General features: G+C 45.0%; 1 protein-coding gene across 10 annotated transcripts in view; it reads left to right on the forward strand.

Moving 5' to 3' along the window:
* Positions 1-17,162, forward strand: part of AK4 (adenylate kinase 4) — a 116,874-nt gene extending 99,712 nt beyond the window's left edge. For all 10 annotated transcript variants that reach the window (XM_070486493.1, XM_044749448.2, XM_014852999.3 and 7 more), the window contains 3 exons: positions 7,824-7,996; positions 10,696-10,814; positions 12,002-17,162. In XM_070486493.1, coding sequence (XP_070342594.1) covers positions 7,824-7,996; positions 10,696-10,814; positions 12,002-12,116 — 407 coding nt within the window. In that variant the 3' untranslated portion in view covers positions 12,117-17,162. The remainder of the gene's footprint in view (positions 1-7,823; positions 7,997-10,695; positions 10,815-12,001) is intronic.
* The last annotated feature ends 1,468 nt before the right edge of the window (positions 17,163-18,630 follow it).

Below are 18,630 nucleotides of genomic sequence, written 5' to 3' on the forward strand. Positions count from 1 at the left end.
TTCCTCTGTGCCCTCTGGATCCTCTTGCCTTCTAATTTTCTCCACCTTCCTCTCCGCATGCTCTCTAGCTCTTTGCAGAGTGCTTTCTCTGTCTTCTGCTGAGAGAAAACCTGGCTCTGCCCTTAGGGGCCACTTTCTCTCCTGTCTCTTCTGGTATTGAGGACACTCATTCTCCCATGAAGACATCATGTGGGGTGATGGTATTATTCTGTCTGCCCACTGCCTCTTTCATACTTTTATAAAAGCTCCAATTTATCTTCATCCTTCATGTCTTTCTTGTTGCCAGACTTGCGCTTTGTCTTGACGCCTCCGGTCCCACCTTGCTTCCCTTTTCTCCCAGTCTTGGCTTTTGGTTCCATTTGCCACTCCCCCTCCAGCTGTTTACGTGGTACCAGCCCCCATTCTGGGATTTACGTAGAGTAATTTGCTTATTCCTCATGACTACCTTCTGGATTAGGTATTATCATCCTCATTTTATAGGCACGGGAGGTTAGGTAGCCAGGGTTGCAAAGTGAGGAAGTGGCAGAGCTGGGCCTGCAGCCCAGGCGGTCTGCCCCGGAGTCTGTTCCTGTCTGCTAAGCTGTTTTCCCCTTGTCATGTGTTTCGAGTCACGTGCAGTGACATGCATTGCAGTAGTGTTGGAAACCATTTAGGTGTCCATCCGTAGGGGTGTGGTTAAATTATGGTACGTCCAAACCGTGGAGTAGTCTGCAGTTATCAGAGAGAGTGAGAGAGCAACGTGTACTATGTAGAACAAATCTCCAGACACAGTAGAAGAACGAGGTGCAGGACATTTGCTGGGTGTGTGGGGAGATGCTGGCAGCTCTGTGCCTGCAGCACCAGCCCAGGCAGTGTCCCTGAAGCCACACAGGGGTTGGGTTTCTGGTCATTTGGGAAGCTGACTGCTGCAGCCGTTTCTCCCCATCTGAGAAGTTACTTCTCCCAGTCTGCGGCTTCTGTTCAGGAGGAAGAGCATGGCGTGGTCCGCGGTGCGTGATTCTGCACTTAGCCTTTGGTTCAAACCTAGCTCCCTCGGTTACTGCCTGTGTGGTCTTAGGCAAGTCATGTCACTTTTCTGAGCCTCAGTTTTTACAACTTTACAGCAAGGTGGAGATGATTCCTGTCTTGCAGAATTATTGTGACTTTTGAGATATTTATTTATTCATTCAACGAATATTTATTCTGCACCTCCTGTGTGCCAGGCAGTTTCCTCGGCACCAAGGATATAGGAGTAAACAACTTAAAAGCTCCACTCTCATGCAGCTTACATTCCGGTGGGAATAGAGGCACTCAAAAAATAAAGTAAATCACACTCAACAAATGGTCATAAATACTATGAAGAGAAAAAGAGAATAGAGGGTGACTAGGGTTCTGGGGTGGAGGGTGGAGGTGCAGTTTATCAGGATGGTTGGAGAAGGCCTCACTGACACGGCACAGTTTGAGCCAAGCCCCGTAGGAGCTGAGGGCACACACGGGTACCTGGAGCAAGAGTGTTCTGCTCTTGTTATGAGCTGTGCGCCTCCCACCCCGCCCCCAATTCTTGTGTTGGAGTCCTACCCCCCAGCACATCAGAATGTGACTCTATTTGGATACAAGGTCTTTAAAGAGGTAATTAAGTTAAAACTAAGGGTATTAGTATGGGCCCTTATCCACCTTGACTGGTGCCCTTGTAAGAAGAGATTGGACACAGACACACAGAGGAAAGACCCTCTGAAGACCCAGGGAGAAGGCAGCCATCTGCAAGCCAGGGAGAGAAGCCTCAGAAGAAACCAGCCCTGCCAATACCTTGATCTCAGACTCCCAGCATCTAGAGCATGAGAAGATTAATCTCTATTCTTTAAGCCACCGGTTCTGTGGTACTTTGTTATGGCAGCCCTAGGAGATTAACACACCCTTGTTTTATATCTGAGAAAACGAAGGATCAGAGAGATTCCAGCACTTGTGGAAGTTCTCACAGTTGTGGCTGGGAAGAGCTGGCCTTGAGATCCAGGTGTGTCCTATTCCAAGCTTGTGCCCAGAGCCACTGGGTTGCACTGGGTCCTGAGGGTGTCTGGCTTCAGGGCTGATCTCCTCACTTTTGAGATTGGAACTGGCACCCAGCCCTTTGACTTCTGGTCCCCTGTTCTCACTTATATACTTTCTGCCCTGCCACACTTTCTTTAGCGGTGAGATCCTGGACCTGAATGGCATCAACAGGTGACTTGAGTCGGGGCTCAGTGAATCTGGGAAGATCTGCCTCTTTCGGGGGCTTCCTTCCCAGTTCTTGAACAGAGGGAGAGTAGACACACTCTTCACACCTGCTTAGAGGTAGTGTGAAACTGATCGAAAAAATGGGCCAGGTAACAAGTACTTAATATTGCGGGGCCAGTGAGAAGTTTCATGGTTCTTAATCAATCAGGGGTAAATATTAGGATCACCTGGATAGTTTTTAAAACCCATGCAAGTTCTGATCCTGCTTCATTCCCAGATGTTCCCTTCTGGAAGGCTGGGATGGAATCTGGGCATCCATAACCTGTTTTTTTTTTCTTTTAATTCTTCCCTGGTCATTTTGATGTACCCCATCAGACAGAGAATCCTTGAAGGTTTGGAATGACTGATTTCTCCTCTCGGTACTTCTAAACCGTTGAAATGATTGCATTCCAACAATATTAACATTTTTAAACTAACTCTTCTATTTTAGCTTTCATTATCTACTCATAGACTTCTCTATTTTCCATGGTTCTTTCAACTTTAAACTATTTTTAGGTTGGGAAGACATCGAAGAGCCATTGTCCTAAAGGAAGACCTCTAAGCCATCAGAATTAATTATTCTCTGTGGTCGTGAGCAGGTCTGGGTGTGAAAGCCCAATAGGTAGGACTATCCAATACATTTTTGAAATCTGTTGCTTCTGAGTTCAGCGTGTTTTATACACAGTTGCGTTTTCCACCTGATCCTCCAGAGGGCCCCAGAGGGCAGAAACCCTTGTTGGGGAGCTGAGCCCATTGGCTTGTAGCCTCATTAGCCAGAGACCCATTAGCCAATGAGATTTGAGCTTTTATTTGTTGGAGGAACTGTTACATTCTCTTTTAGAGCTCCCTAATTTTTCCTATTGCTTTTTTCAGCTCTCAACCTCTATCCAAAGGATGAAGAAGAATTTCTCCTTAGGGTCATGGTTGGTGATGCTAAATGTACCCTCCAAAATAGAAGCTTAAAAGGAATGAGCAGAAAACCTCAACGAAAGTTCTGTTATTTTCTTTCTGTACTCCAGTGAGGGTCACCTCAGAACCCACTGCTTCAGAGGCTGGCTTTTCCTTGGAAGTGGAGTTGGGGAAAGAACATAGAGGTTGACCTGGGGGCTGTTTTGGCTGCAGGCATCTCTAATTCCTGTTGTCCTCTTGAAGCTTTAGTGGAGAGTGGGTCATGGGGGATATCAGGACCTGACAGCCAGTGAGAGGACCTTATGTGGAGGGGTCACTGCCCTCTCTGGGCTGGAATTTCAGTGTAGAATGTGCCAGGCTCTGTACCAGCGGATAACAGGAGTAAGACACGTCGTAAGTCCCGGTTTCAGGAAGCTCCTCTTCTAAGCCCGACTCTGGGACAGTGTAGGGGAACTTATATTAGACTTAGCATAGTGCCCGTGCCTCCTGCCGAAATTCTCCCCCCAGCATCCCCGGCCTGGCCTGTAGTGGGCTGTTGTGGCGAGGGAGGCAAAGGAAAGGCTCCGGTGGAGGGTGTGTGCAGCGTTCAAAAGGGAATTTGATGGGAAAGATAAAGGGGGAATGGTTTTATCTGGCCTCTTCTAAGACTCGTCCCTGTCCCTCCCAGTCTATGTAGCCATAGATTGAATTGAGCCCTGAGGGCCCACATGGGTCCAAATCTTGCCCTGTGGCTGCCCAGATAGCATCACATTCTTATCTACCTGGTGGCTGTCACATATTTGGGGCTCCAGAATACACCTGGGTGGTATGAAGCCTCAGTTCTAAAGTTCAGTTTGTTTTTGAACTTAATCAAAAGAGAAGTTGCTTAAACAGTGGACAATAAAGCAATCGAGCCATTCCATAACAGAAAGAAGGTTACATATTGCATTTACAGAGCTCAAAAGAGTCATATAATTTCACAGAATTAAATTGGGATTTTAAAATAAGGTGACTGGTCAAATAAGGATGGTCACTGAGTGGAAAACCAGAAGATGAGTACCCTAGGGTTACACTTAAAGGTTTTCCTGCTGTGTGCGGGCACTGCTGCCTCCAAGGCTGAGGCCAAGGTGTCCACAGTGTCCTTGATATCAGGCAGATACAGTTTGACCTTTCACCTACCTCCCCAAATGTGACGTCGCCGTGACCTGATCTAACAGAAATTCTGTTGAGATCTGAAAAAAATCTAGTCAGCAATCTTTATTTAAAGGCAATCTTTTTTTCCATCCTGAAAATACTCTCTGCTCAATTAAAAAACGTTAGACACTGTAGAAGAGTAGAAAGGAGTCATCCACATTCCCGTTGCAAAAGAAAACCGCCGTGAGTTCCCTCCAGCCTGATTTCCCAGCATGCGGGCGCCTGTAGTGAAGGAGGTGCTCAGCCACGGAGTCCGTGTGGGAGGAAGGAGAGGACGCAGCTCGGTGGCTGTTGGTACAAGAGGCAGCACCTGGGCTTCAGGAGCAGAAAGACTTTGTCTGTTGAAGCCAGCCTGAATGCAAGACGGACGGCAAGAGGACAGCCTATGGGAGCGCGCAGGCGGTTTCTTCTGATGCCATCTGTAATGTTGGAGCAACCCTCGTACCTAGTGGGGAGCCGTGAGTCCCTCGGGGTCTGGCTCATGACAGCCAGTGACCTGTGATGGGCCCTGCAAGATAGGCCTTCCCACCTCTGCTCGAACTGGCTTTGTCTTTCCTGTCGTAAGAACAGAGTTGAACTGGGCCCCAGGTTTGGTTCTCTCTGTCCCTGTGTCCTTTTGGAAAAAGATGCAAATTAATCTATATCCCTTCTGTAATGAACAACATAAAAAGTTCCATACTGGGGCCATTGGATGACTTCCCTTCTTGGAGAAATGAGAAAGTGAGCTGTGAGGGAAGGCTAGGACAGCGCTGCTCAAACTATCTGTAGTCAAAGTCCAGATTTATTTTTTTCTCAATCCATTGCAGAACAGTCCCTTTATCAAATACAATAGATACAAATTACTAGAAAGATTAAAAGAAAAAAACCAGATTCAAGCTCAAATTTAACAGACTTAAAATTACTCTGTTGAATTGCTGTAACATTCCTAAATGCTTTTTCTCATTTCTGTGCTTCCTGGGACCCAGACTTGCGCAGGACAGCAGACCACATGTGGGGTTTCGTAGGATGTAGGGATGGGTAATTTCTGATGGAGCTTGCAAGCTTGGAGGCAAAGTTTAAGCAAGTCCACCAGCGGCATAAACTATGGAAATGGCCACAAGCCCATGTTCTAAATTGCTTGTCTGTATCGGTTTTGTAGGAGCTAAAGGGTATAGCAATGATCAAGACAAATAAAGTCCCTTTTCTCAGGGAGTGAGGTAGGGATAAAAAGTAAATATAAATACTAAGAAATTATTCACAGTAATGCAAAATAGAAGGTAAAAAGAGTAATGAGATTGATAGTGAAAAGGGAATGGGGCTACTTTAAGTATACTAGCTCAGGAAGTTGCCCTGAGGAAGCTGCCTATATGCACGTATCCCAAATGACAAGGAGTCATATACTCAGAGATCTGCAGGAAGAACATTCTAGGCAGAGGACAGCAGGTGCAAAGGCCCTGAGGTAGAAGTATCCTTGGCACATTCACTGATAGAAAGGAGCTAGCGTGGCCTGCAGAGAGCAATATTGAAAGTAGTTTGATGCGGCCAGAGTTGTCTTTGGGCATCATGTCATTTGACACTGGACAAAAGAAGAAGAAGCTACTTATAGACAAGAAACTAAGTGTAGACAAGGAAAATGGTGCTGTGGGCAGCCCAAGGTGAAGCCGTGGGAACACAGAGTTGGGTTGCACCTGGGAAATCTGTGGGACCCAGAAAAATCAGGAATCTCATCCATGACTGCCCAGAGACCTCTGTCTGGAGAGGAGGGGAAGAGGGGCATGTTTCTCTGTGGAAAAGATGACGGGTGAGGAACCTGGGAGGGACGGGCTCTGGGGAGAGGGGCCTGGCCTTGTGGACAGGGAGGCCTTGAAGGGAGTACTGCCAAGTTTCCAGCAGTGGCTGGCAAGCAGCGGTCCCTGAGGCAGGGGCGCAGAGACAGCCTTGGGTGGGCTCTGTCACATTCAACTCAGCAAGCACTCTGTGGACATCAGCTTGGCGTTGGTGGCTCTCAGGGATTTCAACAGCGTGTGGCACATTGATGCTGGCGCAGCTGGCTTCCTGCAGCAGCAAGAGGGGTTCTTTGAATGCTGAGTGTTTGGGGGCCATGAAGACCGGCTAACGTTGTCATCTTGACACTTCCAGTGATGAAAGGGTGGAGATGGGCTGGTGTCTTTATCTCAAGTGACTTAAGAGTTTCTCTTCTGAATATTGTAGCTCCTGTTATACATTCCTCTCAGCTCTCCATCCACCTGACTCTTTGACCTAACTAGGATTTAAAGGACATTAAAAAAACATGATATTAGATACAGTAAGGTTTTCAACAGAGCAGACAAACGAGAGTGATCTATTTAGGGAAAAGGTACTACCATGTAGATCCACCCCGGCCAAACCGGAGTTACACTTAAAGCAGGTCCATCCCTCAGAAAAAGTATAATTTGGGATCACCTACCTCCCGAGGTCACCTAGAGCTTATGCTTGTAGAAGAAAGGAAGAGACGCCCATAAGCCCAAATTTCAATTTTGCTGTTTATTTTCCCACATTTAGAAAACGAGGGTGAATTTAGAAGTTTTGCAGTATCCGGATAGTTTTAAAAGCACCAGTTCTTTTTGAGATTGGACTTCTGCTCACCTTGTCAAGGAGAGGCTCACATGAGGGTCTGAGTGACGGAGCCTACTTTAATTGATTTAGACTCTAAAAATATATATATATAAAATATTTATTTATGCATTTAATATATATTTACATTTTGTGTTATATATACTTATATAAATATTATATAATAGATTTACACTTTATTTTTATATATTAGATTTGTATATTTATATTATAATATATAATTTTTTTGTGGTAGCCTAATAATAATACAGTCCTAAGCTGTTAGAGCTGAAAGAACACAAATATGATTTTGTCCCTTCTCTTCTTTACCAGAAGAGGAGTTGGAGGTGATGTAACTTGCTCAGGGTCCTGTGGGCAGTTGGGAGCAGAGCTGGGACCAGACTAGTGATATTTAGTTAGTGCACTTTCTACTTTTATTTTTTTTTTTATTTTTTTTTTTTATTTTTTTTTTTTATTTTTTTTTTAAGATTTTATTTTTTCCTTTTTCTCCCCAAAGCCCCCTGGTACATAGTTGTGCATTCTTCATTGTGGGTTCTTCTAGTTGTGGCATGTGAGACGCTGCCTCAGCGTGGTCTGATGAGCAGTGCCATGTCCGCGCCCAGGATTCGAACTAATGAAACACTGGGCCACCTGCAGCGGAGCGCGCGAACTTAACCACTTGGCCACGGGGCCAGCCCCTGCACTTTCTACTTTTATCAGGTGACTCCTTAATCTTTGAGTATTCCAAATGCCAAAGCTAGATTATAAAGTAGCACCTTTTCTTCTAATATTAAATGTATGGAGGTAGGTATGAATTTCTGATTAAGCTCCTTTCTGGGTGATATATGTGCAGATTTGATTCTTCTGTCACTGAAAACATTGCAACGATTAACTAGAGTTGGGAAATGTCTTGCATCTGGTCTGTTTTGTTTGGTGTTTAGGTTTTCCTAGAACACTGGTTCAGGCCGAAGCCCTGGATAAGATCTGTGCCCTGGATCTCGTGATCACTTTGAACATTCCATTTGAAACACTCAAAGATCGTCTCAGCCGACGCTGGATCCACCCTCCCAGCGGAAGAGTGTACAACCTGGACTTCAATCCACCTCACGTACACGTAAGACTAGACTAAGCGCTTTCACAAATTGACCAGAGAGAGGCAAAACATTTCAGCTGATAGTGGGTGAGGGATGTGAACAGACTGTTCAAAAAGGGGCAAGTCTACATGATCAACAAATATTTTAAAATTCTCAGTCACTAGTAGTCAAGGAATACCAATTAAAGTAAAAATAGGATATCACTTTGGATCCATTGGACTTGGAAAAATTAAATAAGATTATAACATCTGCTGCTAGTGGAGATCTGGGAAAAATGGTACTCTCACCTTTATTAAGTATATAAAATATTAGTAGTATTTTTAAAAAGCAATCTGGGAATGTACATTAAAATTTTTAAATACGTATTTCATTCACCTCACGTCTGGGAAGATAGTCCATGGGAGTGAAGTGCTAGTGGGTAAGGTTATGCACACAGCGATGCTCATTTCAGTGTTTTTTGTAGTGGAAAAAACAAAAACAAAAACCAAAATTTCAAACAAAGTGAATGTTCATCTACAGAGGACAGTTAATTAGAGAACATCCACATTTTGGAATATTACATAGTCAGTAAGAAGAATGACTTAATGACTTAGCGCTATGCTCTTTGACCTAGAGAAGTGTTTCCTCTAGGTGTTGCTGAGTGAGAACAGCAAATAGCAGTATGATTCCATTGTTGTCAAACAGTGACCAGCCTCCTTGTCGTTTATCTGTTTGCGTGGTCAGGTGTGCTCTCTCACTGCATGAGAGCAGGGGCAGAGAGAAGAAGGCTATGTCCTGGGCTGGCAAAATGGTTTGGGCTGGGACTGAACCAAGAACTGGGGTCAGAGTGAGGGGTCATCTGAGCGGTGGGAGTGAGGAGGGAAGGGGACTAGGGAGGATGAAAGGAAGAAAAAGAAGTTCAAATACAACATCTCTGCATTTTCATAAAATTGAACACATGTAACGCTGTATGTTTGAAGAAACTTTTTAAATTAACAAATTCATTTAAAGAGTTGGTTCAGTCTGATCATTCTTAGCTCCACTTATTGGGTGGCAGAAAGTATTACATGTTATCGTCCACATGTGGAAGGGATGGCAATTGTGTCTCCTTGGGTTAATGCTTGTGGAATAGATTTGAATGTAGACAGAGTCAGTGATTACGACGAGAGTCACATCAGTGGGGTTAGGGTGCCTTCCCGGCTCCTGGTGCCAGCGCTTCAGGAGACATCCAGTGAGTCTCGTTCATTCGGGCTAAGCACCAGTCTCCTTTTAAAGTCTTTTTTAAAAAAAATGTAAGTCATTCTGGAATTCCTTTATTATATCCCTTCCTCCCTTCCATCCTAAGAAGCTGGTGTGTGGGAGAAAATGGATGCAGAGGGAAAAAGAGCTCTGAAATTGCAGACGGGAGCACTGAGGCCTAGCACAGAGGCTTCTTCACACATTGGCTCTGTCTAGAGCAGCTGATGCAGATTGTCATGAACTTTGACTTTAACACTGCGTTAAAAGAGCACCCTAAAAGGGCACCTCAATGACAGTGTTACTTCTAAAGGCATCAGTGACAGTGCTTGTCTGGGCCAGCTCGACCAGCCGTGGTCGCCAAGCTCCCCGGAAGGAAGGATGCTGTTACCCTAGCATCGTTCTGCTCGTTCTGGAAGCAGGTGTATTTGCTGGGGTTCTGAAGTCCTGGAAATGCCTTCTGAGCTTTGCAGCTGTTGCAATAAAGGAGAAGGGCATGTAGGCGACGTACAGCCTTCTCCCAGCCCCATCCTCTGTTGTGTCAGGGTAACAGCCGTGGGATACACACGTGATAACTGGTTGTCTCACCAGTAAAGTGTAAGTATGAGTTATGTACCCAAGGCCCTGAGCTGTAATGGAATTTTAGTGTGTTTCAAATTTATAGCCAGTTTCTAATTATCCAGTTGACTTGCCTGAGCCTTCTGGTTCTCTGCGAGCCTGTCTTTTGACAGATTTACTTCTTGTAACTGCCTCCCCTGGTGGGTGATGGCCGTGGCAGTGGGAGGCAGATTTCTGATGTGTCCATTTTGCTTCTTGTAAGTAGATATGGTTCCTAAGGAGGTTAAAATACATCAACAACCAGGGTTCTTTAAACTGCAGTTTTTCAGTTCTCAGAATGTTTGTTCCTGATTATCATGGGTATATGATTCATGCCTATTTTAATCCACTCTTAGGTAAGTTATTTGATTTAGTAAAATAGCCCGAGTAAGATGAATCTCGGAAAAGCTATGTGATAGAATTGGAAAGCCAGCAGAGATGGGATCAAAATTCTCCTGGATGAGTATTCTTCCTAAGTAAACCAGTTGGTTCTTTGAGACATGTTGTTTTCCGTATTAAGCACTCAGCCTTTAGAAAGCAAGGCCATGTTAGCAGCATTTGGAGGGCCAGAGAGACATTGTCTAAAGGTTGTTTGTTTTGGGGGGAGGACGCATGGAGTTCTACACTGTGAATTGTAAGTAAATCATTCATCAACAGCACTGGAATGTGTTTGGAAAGATCTGAGAAGTTAATAAACATTTCGGGTCACTTCTCATGAAATAAAGGTAACAGACTGTCAAGAGGGCTAGTTCTTTCTCAACTCCCTTCCACATTCCCATCATCACCCAGGCCCAACTCAGCATGTGGTCGGAATCAAAGGGGAACACCTGGTTTTGCACAGAGAAGTTTTTACCTATGGAATGGCCCAGCTGCTGGCCATATTAACTGGTTTCTCTGGTGTTTGTAGGGGATTGATGACATCACTGGTGAGCCATTAATCCAGCAGGAGGATGATAAACCTGAAGCAGTTGCTGCCAGGCTAAGACAGTACAAGGACGTGGCAAAGCCAGTCATTGAACTATACAAGTGAGTGTCGTCAGTGTTTCCACGGATGGCCAGCTGGAGAGGGGTGGGGCTGGTGGGACGGACGTTGGGCTGAGGGCGGGTGGTGTTTCTTTAAGCTAGACACACCCTAAAGGCCCTGCCCCTCCCCTGAAGTCAGATGAAGTGCTGGAGTTGTACGTGGGAGAGGACGCCCAGTACTTTTATGCTGAAATTTTTATAACGAGGACCGAAGCCTGACCAGCTCTGTTTCCTGGCTTGTAAAATTACGTCTAGACTTATTTTCATTTTTCTTTTTAAGTGGCTGAAATAATGGTTTACATTTTGACCCTCCCACATGTAAATATCTGATTTGGAAAGAAGATTTGAAGGGACTTTTGCCTTAGACCTGTCTGGAGGGAGTTTAACAAAGAAAAGCTAAAACTATAAAGATTGCAAATTCAAATGGCTCCAGGGCCCAGGCGGGCGGTTGGATCTCCTCTGTCAAACCTGCTGGGGGATGCGTCAAGCTGGGCAGTGGAGTGGCAGTTGAACTGGCCAGCCCCTGTGCCTGCCCCAGCCGGTTACACCACAGGGGCACTCAGGCCTGGTGGGGTCCTTGATCCCTGTTTTTCCTGAGAAGCAGAAATCTGGCTTTCTGTTTGGGGAAAAAAAAAATCCCAATTTTTACATTGGCACCCAATTAAAAAATTTTTGATAGTATGCAAGCTGAACAAAACCCATATGCCGACTGCATTCAGGACAGCGGTTACAGCCTCTGCTGTAATCAGTTTCTGACCTCGTAGCCCCCAGATAATTTTGCAAGCCTTTAGATCAGAGGTTCCTGATTATGTTATTATGATATTGTAAGTAATAACTCTAAGAAAGTAATAAGTAATAACCCTAACCCCTAACCCTAATGTTTGTCGGTGATTTGCTTTTCAAAAGTGTGTATTGAGGCAGATTTGGGATTGTCTCTGTAATGTTATTCTTTGACATGTTTTAAAGGGGAGAAGAAAAGGTGGCCTCACGTGAGCGTGCCAGAACTGCAAACGCTCTGGCCTGGTTTAGATGTCCCCAGTGAGGGGTCGATCCACTTCGAGGGGCTGTTTGGGCACTTAGCGATGTGCGGCACAGACCCTGAGATCGCGCTGTGTACCCGCGCCGGGCTCCTCAGCTGCCCTGCAACCGTGGTAAAGGAGACCTAAAAGCCTTTGTGTGTTGTTTTTCAGGAGCCGAGGCGTGCTTCACCAGTTTTCTGGAACGGAGACTAACAAAATCTGGCCTTATGTTTACACGCTTTTCTCGAACAAGATCACACCTGTTCAGTCCAAAGAAGCCCAGTGAGCCCGCCCAGTGGCAGCACCGGGAGGACGTGGCCGTTCATGCAATTGTACGTGGAGCGTTGGCGCGTCCCAATTAGAAGCTAGCCGAGACAGCTCGCAGCGTCTTCTCTAGATTAAATGAACTGATGTGAAAACTAATGAATACAGGAAGAGTTCATGAAGAGGCTCTTCTCTGCCTTTCGAAAGAAGGGTCACCCTCACACGTTTAAGATGTCTCTCCTCAAGTCTCAAGCCCTTCACAAGCAAGCAAGGACAGGCCGGTTTCAGACAGTGTATACTCAAGCACGAGCTTAGTTTTGGTGGTTGTGTTGTTGCCATGGAAGCCTTTTTGCACATGACGGCGGTGGTGTCTGCTTCTCCCCAGCCCCCAAAGGCTGATGAGCAAGAGCACCAGAGGGCCTGAGAATGCCCGGGACTGTGGCCTGGGTCTGTCCCAGGTTCTCTGGTATGTGGCCTCCTGGTGACAATAGGATTGAAACCAATTGCTCTCAGTGGTTGCTTCCCTGGCCTTGAGTGACTGTGTCCACAATTCACTTTTTCTATTGAGAGTGACACCTTCTTTTCTGCGTCTATGCTCTGTAGAACCTCTCCTTTCAGACATCCTGGAATGAAAGGATTTGGCTTCTGCTCTTTTTATTAGACTGTATTTTTTTTGCATCTCTTTCCTCCTTTCCTAGGCTACTAAGTCATATGGATAGTCTTTGCTTCTGTCCTTCTCAGATTCCTTTCTGAGAGCTGAGAGCCGGGGGACGAGGTCAAATCACTTCCTGCACCAGGAGCTGAGCTCTGCGGAGGGCCGCCTTAACCTGCTGGTCTGACTCTCATGGGTTGACAATGCTCCTTTCTTCTATTGTGGAAAAATAAAATCCTCAGAGTCTTTTGGGGATCCTCAAAAAAATGGGAAATATTCATTTACGTAAATGTTAAATGATCATATCTTATGTATAGAAGTAATAAGACCATATGGAGTTACTGGACGGAAAGGATAGTTTAGCTTTTTATTCAATACAAAAAATGTGTTTTAAAAATGCTGCTAAGTATTGATGCTGACGATGTTTTCCTCTTTTGAGTGACCCAAGCATATTATAAATAGTTGGTAAAGGAATATGGAGCCTGGGGGGTTAAGGAAACAAGTTGCACTAGCTGTGCCTAGACTGAGTATGAGAGCTTTACTATTATGGGAAAACAAAATCTTAATTATTTTTTTTATTCCAAAGATGCTTTCTATAGGGTGGCCGTTAAATCTAGAAATATAGATAATACTATTTTGTCATTCATTGTAATGTAATATCAGTAAACCATTTGTTAAGGATTTGCCTGATTTCCAGACTTGGTGGCCACCTTGTTTACTTCTTGCTCTCCTCTGGGAAGGACAATGAAATTTATCCCTGTTGCCTTAAAAGTAAACATCCCTCTTCATGCATCCTGGCTGTCCCCAGGGAGGGTCCTTTACTATTCCTGGGAGTGACTTCAATGTAATCATTGCCTTTGGAGTTTTGGGAAAGGTACAGAAAATGGGAAATCGCCTGATCCTTCATTCCGTGCTGTACTCCTCCATCCTCCCTTCTTTCTTCCAGCAAAATAGAGCCAGTGCTGGAGTCACTCAGTTTGTCTCAGCAGTGTTTGCTACTTCTGGGATGGCCAGCAATCGAGAGTCCTTAGCTGGGTGAGACTGATAAAAAGACAAAGACCTTTTCTGTGGTCTTTGAAAGATGATGCTTGTTTCATGTTTAGTGGCCTAAAAAATCTATTTCTGATTTTCTTCAACAAATTCTAGTTTTTCCTTCAATGATTTTGTAAAAAACTTAAGTTTTCTTGAAAATATTTTGACAAAAGTAAATTAAAAGGCCATCTTTCCTCGGTTTTCCCTGTACTCCCCCACACGTGGTTCCTTCACAGGTACACGCAAAGAGGAGATTGGGGGGGTCCCTAAGACTCCTCCTGTCCTCACAGTCTGTGACTCTAGCCAGCTGTGAATTCATTTTACTTTCCATTCTCCTGACAGGCTTCCCACTTACTTAGAACTGAAAAATGTTGCTATGTTCAAAACCCTCTAACACTAAGGCAAATAAAAAATAGGTACCGTTTGTCGTGGGCCTACTGAGTAATGTGTGTGGTTTTAGGACCTTTACAGACATCTCATGTAATCTTTCGAGCATCTGTGGAGATGCGCGCGATCCTACATTTGTCCACAAAGAAGGCAAAGGTCAGAGATGGGAAGCATCGTGCCCAGGCCCTTGCTGCCAGGACTCACACCAGGTGTTCCTGACTCTGCATTCTGGGTTTGCAGAATGGATGTTAACCCACTGTGTCCTGTCTCAGGCAACCCAGGGTGCGAGCTTGGTTTTGCTTAGGTTTCCGAATGGCCTCACGTCAAACATAACCGAGTTCCCTATGGTGACATTCAGCTCTCTGTGAGACTGCTCTTTTTATTTTTTCCCTTTGCTTCAGCAAGGGAAGCTGCTAGAGGAGAGTCTGAGCCATTGATCCTCCTCCATAACTACTCATTTATAAAGAAGAGGAAAGGCCGTCGAAGTGGGCTGGGCTCGGGTCCAGGCTAATCTGGGAGGAGGCAAGCTCATGCTCCTCTCCTACCGGCTTGGTGTCCATGGTGTTGTGCCCCTGCAGGGACCTTTACCCTGGAGCCACCCCCGCCACGGTGCTCACAGAAAGGCCTGGGCTCCTGGGAGCTATGCAGAAGCTACACACTTTGCTTCCCCTTGATCAGAACAAATCGCTCTCTTGCTCCTACCCCAAAACAAGGCCCTGATGATAAGCCGAGCCTTCCCAGAGTGCTGGCAGGTGAGCAGACGGTGACTGAGCACCTGACACAGGGTGACCTTTGACCCCCGTACCGTCTCCCTCTGTTAGATTACACGTCAACATGATCGTGAATGCCAGATTCACACCTTTCCCCACCATCTGGTGTGGTGGCACTGCCTGTCGTACATCATGCTGGCAGAACCAGGGGAGACGGGCTTCCTGTCTTCCCCGCCTCCTCAAGGTCACTCCCTGCCACCCTCCAGCAGCCAAGCTCAGCTGCGCTCCAGCTTCACCCAGGTGTGCCCCTCTCCTCTCGGTGAAGGGAAAAGGTCAGAACAACCACGAGTGAGGGAGGATTCTCAGAGAGAGCGGCTGCTGTGGCTTTTCCTGCCATTTGAAATGTAGAGACAGGATCATTTTAGGTGGAAAGATGCCTGTGCAAATGGCTTCTATAAAATTTAGTTCACTGGAACCTGAGTTTGTTATTTGACTCTGACTATTTGTCTAACAGTTTACCAGCCTGCTGGGGGTCTTTGCTCAAATCGTGAAGAGTGCAAATTTCCAAATGTGTCAGGGGGTGGGCATGCGTAGTAGTTGCTGTTTATTGGCACTTCATGCTAAGCGCATTATGTGTATTGTCTAATTAAATCCTCAACAGTGGCCCTATGAAATAGATATTATTATCTCAATTATCTTGCCTCTTTGTATTTAAAAACGGAAATAATCGCCTTTACTTAAACTTGTGTTTTCATGTATGTATAGGGATTAATCAGGAAATTCAAAAGGGCCTTTTTAGTACTCTCCCTACTTTGAGCTCTCCATTCTCATTAGTAGGTAAAAGGATGTATTAACTCCCCCTGGAATCTTTGCTTTCCGTGCTCTGGTGCTGAGACGGGAAATGGGCATTCAGCCGGTCCTAGTGGTAGTTGTACACTGTATATCCAGAGGGCATGTGCCTCGTCTGTACGCTGCTGGGTTACAGATCTCGGGAGGCATTCGTATCTACCTGGTGAATTTCATTTATTACCTTTCATTTAACAGACGGTGTCTTTTCTTGCTGCAGTGAATTTTGTCAGGGAGGCAAGTCGTAAGGCAGAGTCGGGTCATGGTATGAATTTGTTCCCCTCCATTTGTAGTAACTCCCTTGTCTATTTGGTGTCTCAGAAGAAGAACCCAGTGACAGAGACTCCTTTTAATACAGGAGTGTGGTCCAGTCATAAGTTATTGTCCCTCTCCTTTCATAACTGACCCAGTCCGGTTCCCAGACGAGAAAGAAGTGCGTAAGGCCCAGATGTCAGGAAACCATCAAGCTGTATTTCAACCAGGAAGCAAGTCTGCTTCCTGCGCCTGTTGAGACGTATTATAATTACAGTCATTCATAAATGCCGTAACTTATCTTTCTTTTAAAAGATTGCACGGTTCTTGCCAAAATAAATGCCGTTATCTGTATGCTTCAGGGAATTCCCCAGTTTGATCAGTGTGTGTGTGTGTGAGAGAGAGAGAGAGAGAAAGAGAGAGATGGTAAGACATTTCCAAGAAGGTGGAAGCTCTCGTGGAGCATGGATATTCCATCCTTCCTTGGTGGTCATTAGGCTATTCCAGGAAGCACAGTGTCATTCTTTGAAATAAAAGATCTCCTGTTTAAAACTTTCAAAGGTGGCCCGCACCTTGAAGATGCCCTCCGGGGTTGGTGTGTGTCTAACTCCTTTTCATAAAACCTTGCTTTTCTTCATTTGAAAGCTTTGGTTATAAAGTCAGAAATGTACTAATAAAAAAACTGTCTTGTATTTAATTTAGAGAAGAGAAAAGGGAAGAAAACCGAAAACTCAGTCTTGATGTAAGCGCCCAGGTGTCAGGGTTGAGGGCTTTCCTAGTTTTATGAGAATTTGTACTACTGATTTTTATATGTTCTTGTTTTTGAGATGAACAGACCTCTGGGAAATGGTCGAGTTACACGGCATTTCACTGTGATCCCTCTGAAGCTGAAGTCAGCTCTCTAACCTAATGACAACTTGTCTCCTTGGTTTACTGTCCTGTGAAATGTCAGCCAGTTTCCCAGACGTCGCGTGTTTACGATGAGTCAGCGCTGCTCCTGGTGTGGAAGTGTCGGTGCTCGGCGCTCCTGATTTTGATGTATGTGCTTCCTTCAAAGTATCTAAACCTGCAGTCTAATCTGTATATGCTTTCCTAACTGTTAATTGTATTATGGATTATTTTCTCTTGCTTGAAGATTGATTCCTACTTTTTAATTTGATAGAAATAAAGGGTTTTTTTCTTCTGCTTATCCTAGTGAATTTATTTAACATTTGTGTAGCTTTTTACACTTGACGAAACACATCTTCACAGATATTCTCCTTTATGCCACTCTGCAACCACTCCATTACCCACAGTGTTATCTCTGATTTGCAGATGGGAAAATGGAGAACACAGTGCTTCCGGGACAAGGCGACAGTTGGTGGCAGAGCAGGATCCTGAACCTGAGAGTTAGGACCCCCAGGCTCATTGTTTTCTACTACACCATGTCAGATTTGTGGGATAAAATTGTGGTCGTGCTACAGGTCTGAACTCAGATGTGGTGGTAGAGTTCAACAAAAAGGGATACTTGGATCATAACAAGGGTGAAACACAAATCCCTCCAGGGGAGAAGTCAGGAACAAAAATGAGTGAAATGGGTGGGAGTGGGAGGCAGTAGGGAGTGGCAGGGACTGCGAGGAGCTGGGGCAGGCTGCTTTTCCCGAAAGGGGAGTCCTTGCCCGGCTCTGGCCTATTAGCACCTTCAGAATGCTGGCCCAATGCTGCCCAACCATTCAATTTGTTAAGAGGAGCCAGAAATCTTTGTTTTTGTGTGAAATCTTATTTTTAAGTGTTTCCAATTTAAATTTTTAAAAAACGTTGCACAGGCCAAACAGCATATCACTTTAAGCCAATTTGGGACTTCTGGATTAGAGAGAGACTCATAGGAGGTAGGAGTGAGGGTCTGCGTGGCTAGACAGATATCTATGAAGTAAGGAGGCAGACTCTGCAAGAGCCAAAGAGCAGGAGTGGGGGATTGTCTAGATTTGATGACAAAAACAGTGTATAGTTATATAGAATTCTGCTTTATCAGAGAATACTGCCTACTCAAATAAATCACTTGAGTTTTTTACTCCAGAGTTCAACCAAGTGTGATTTTTTTCCCCATATTCATTTCATCCAGTGAATATATAAGCATCCAAGAATTAAGTGAAAACCACACGCATACTTGAGGAAACCTACCCAAGCTATATATATTTGTGTGTTATATATGTGTGTGTGTGTGTGTATGTTTGTGTAAATAGAATTATATACACGTGTATACATATGTGCATATGTAATAGTTAAAAAGTAATAATATAAAAAAAAACAGTTAAAATTTATTGAGGGTTTACTCCGGGAGCCAGGCAATAGCCCAAGCAGTGTATGCCAGCTATAGACAATGAACCTGATGCTCAGGGAAATTAAGTTATTTGCTCAAGGCCACCCACCTGATAAGTGGTAGAATGAAGACTTCAACGCCAGTGCTCACTTATGATTTTTCAGCTGTTCTTCCTCATTCTGACTCTCACTACCCAAAGACCCAGAGGGACCACAATTAAGGGCCCTGCAATCAAGGTACCTTTGGCCTTGGACAGGACTCCAGGAGTCAGGGTGGAGAACCCGGCCACTTGGAGACGACTAGGACCCGAGCAGTGTTGAGTCTCTCCTGTGGCCAACTTTTCTCCTAGCCAGGATCC

Source organism: Equus asinus, chromosome 16 (assembly GCF_041296235.1).
Source record: "Equus asinus isolate D_3611 breed Donkey chromosome 16, EquAss-T2T_v2, whole genome shotgun sequence".
Classification (NCBI taxonomy): domain Eukaryota; kingdom Metazoa; phylum Chordata; class Mammalia; order Perissodactyla; family Equidae; genus Equus; species Equus asinus.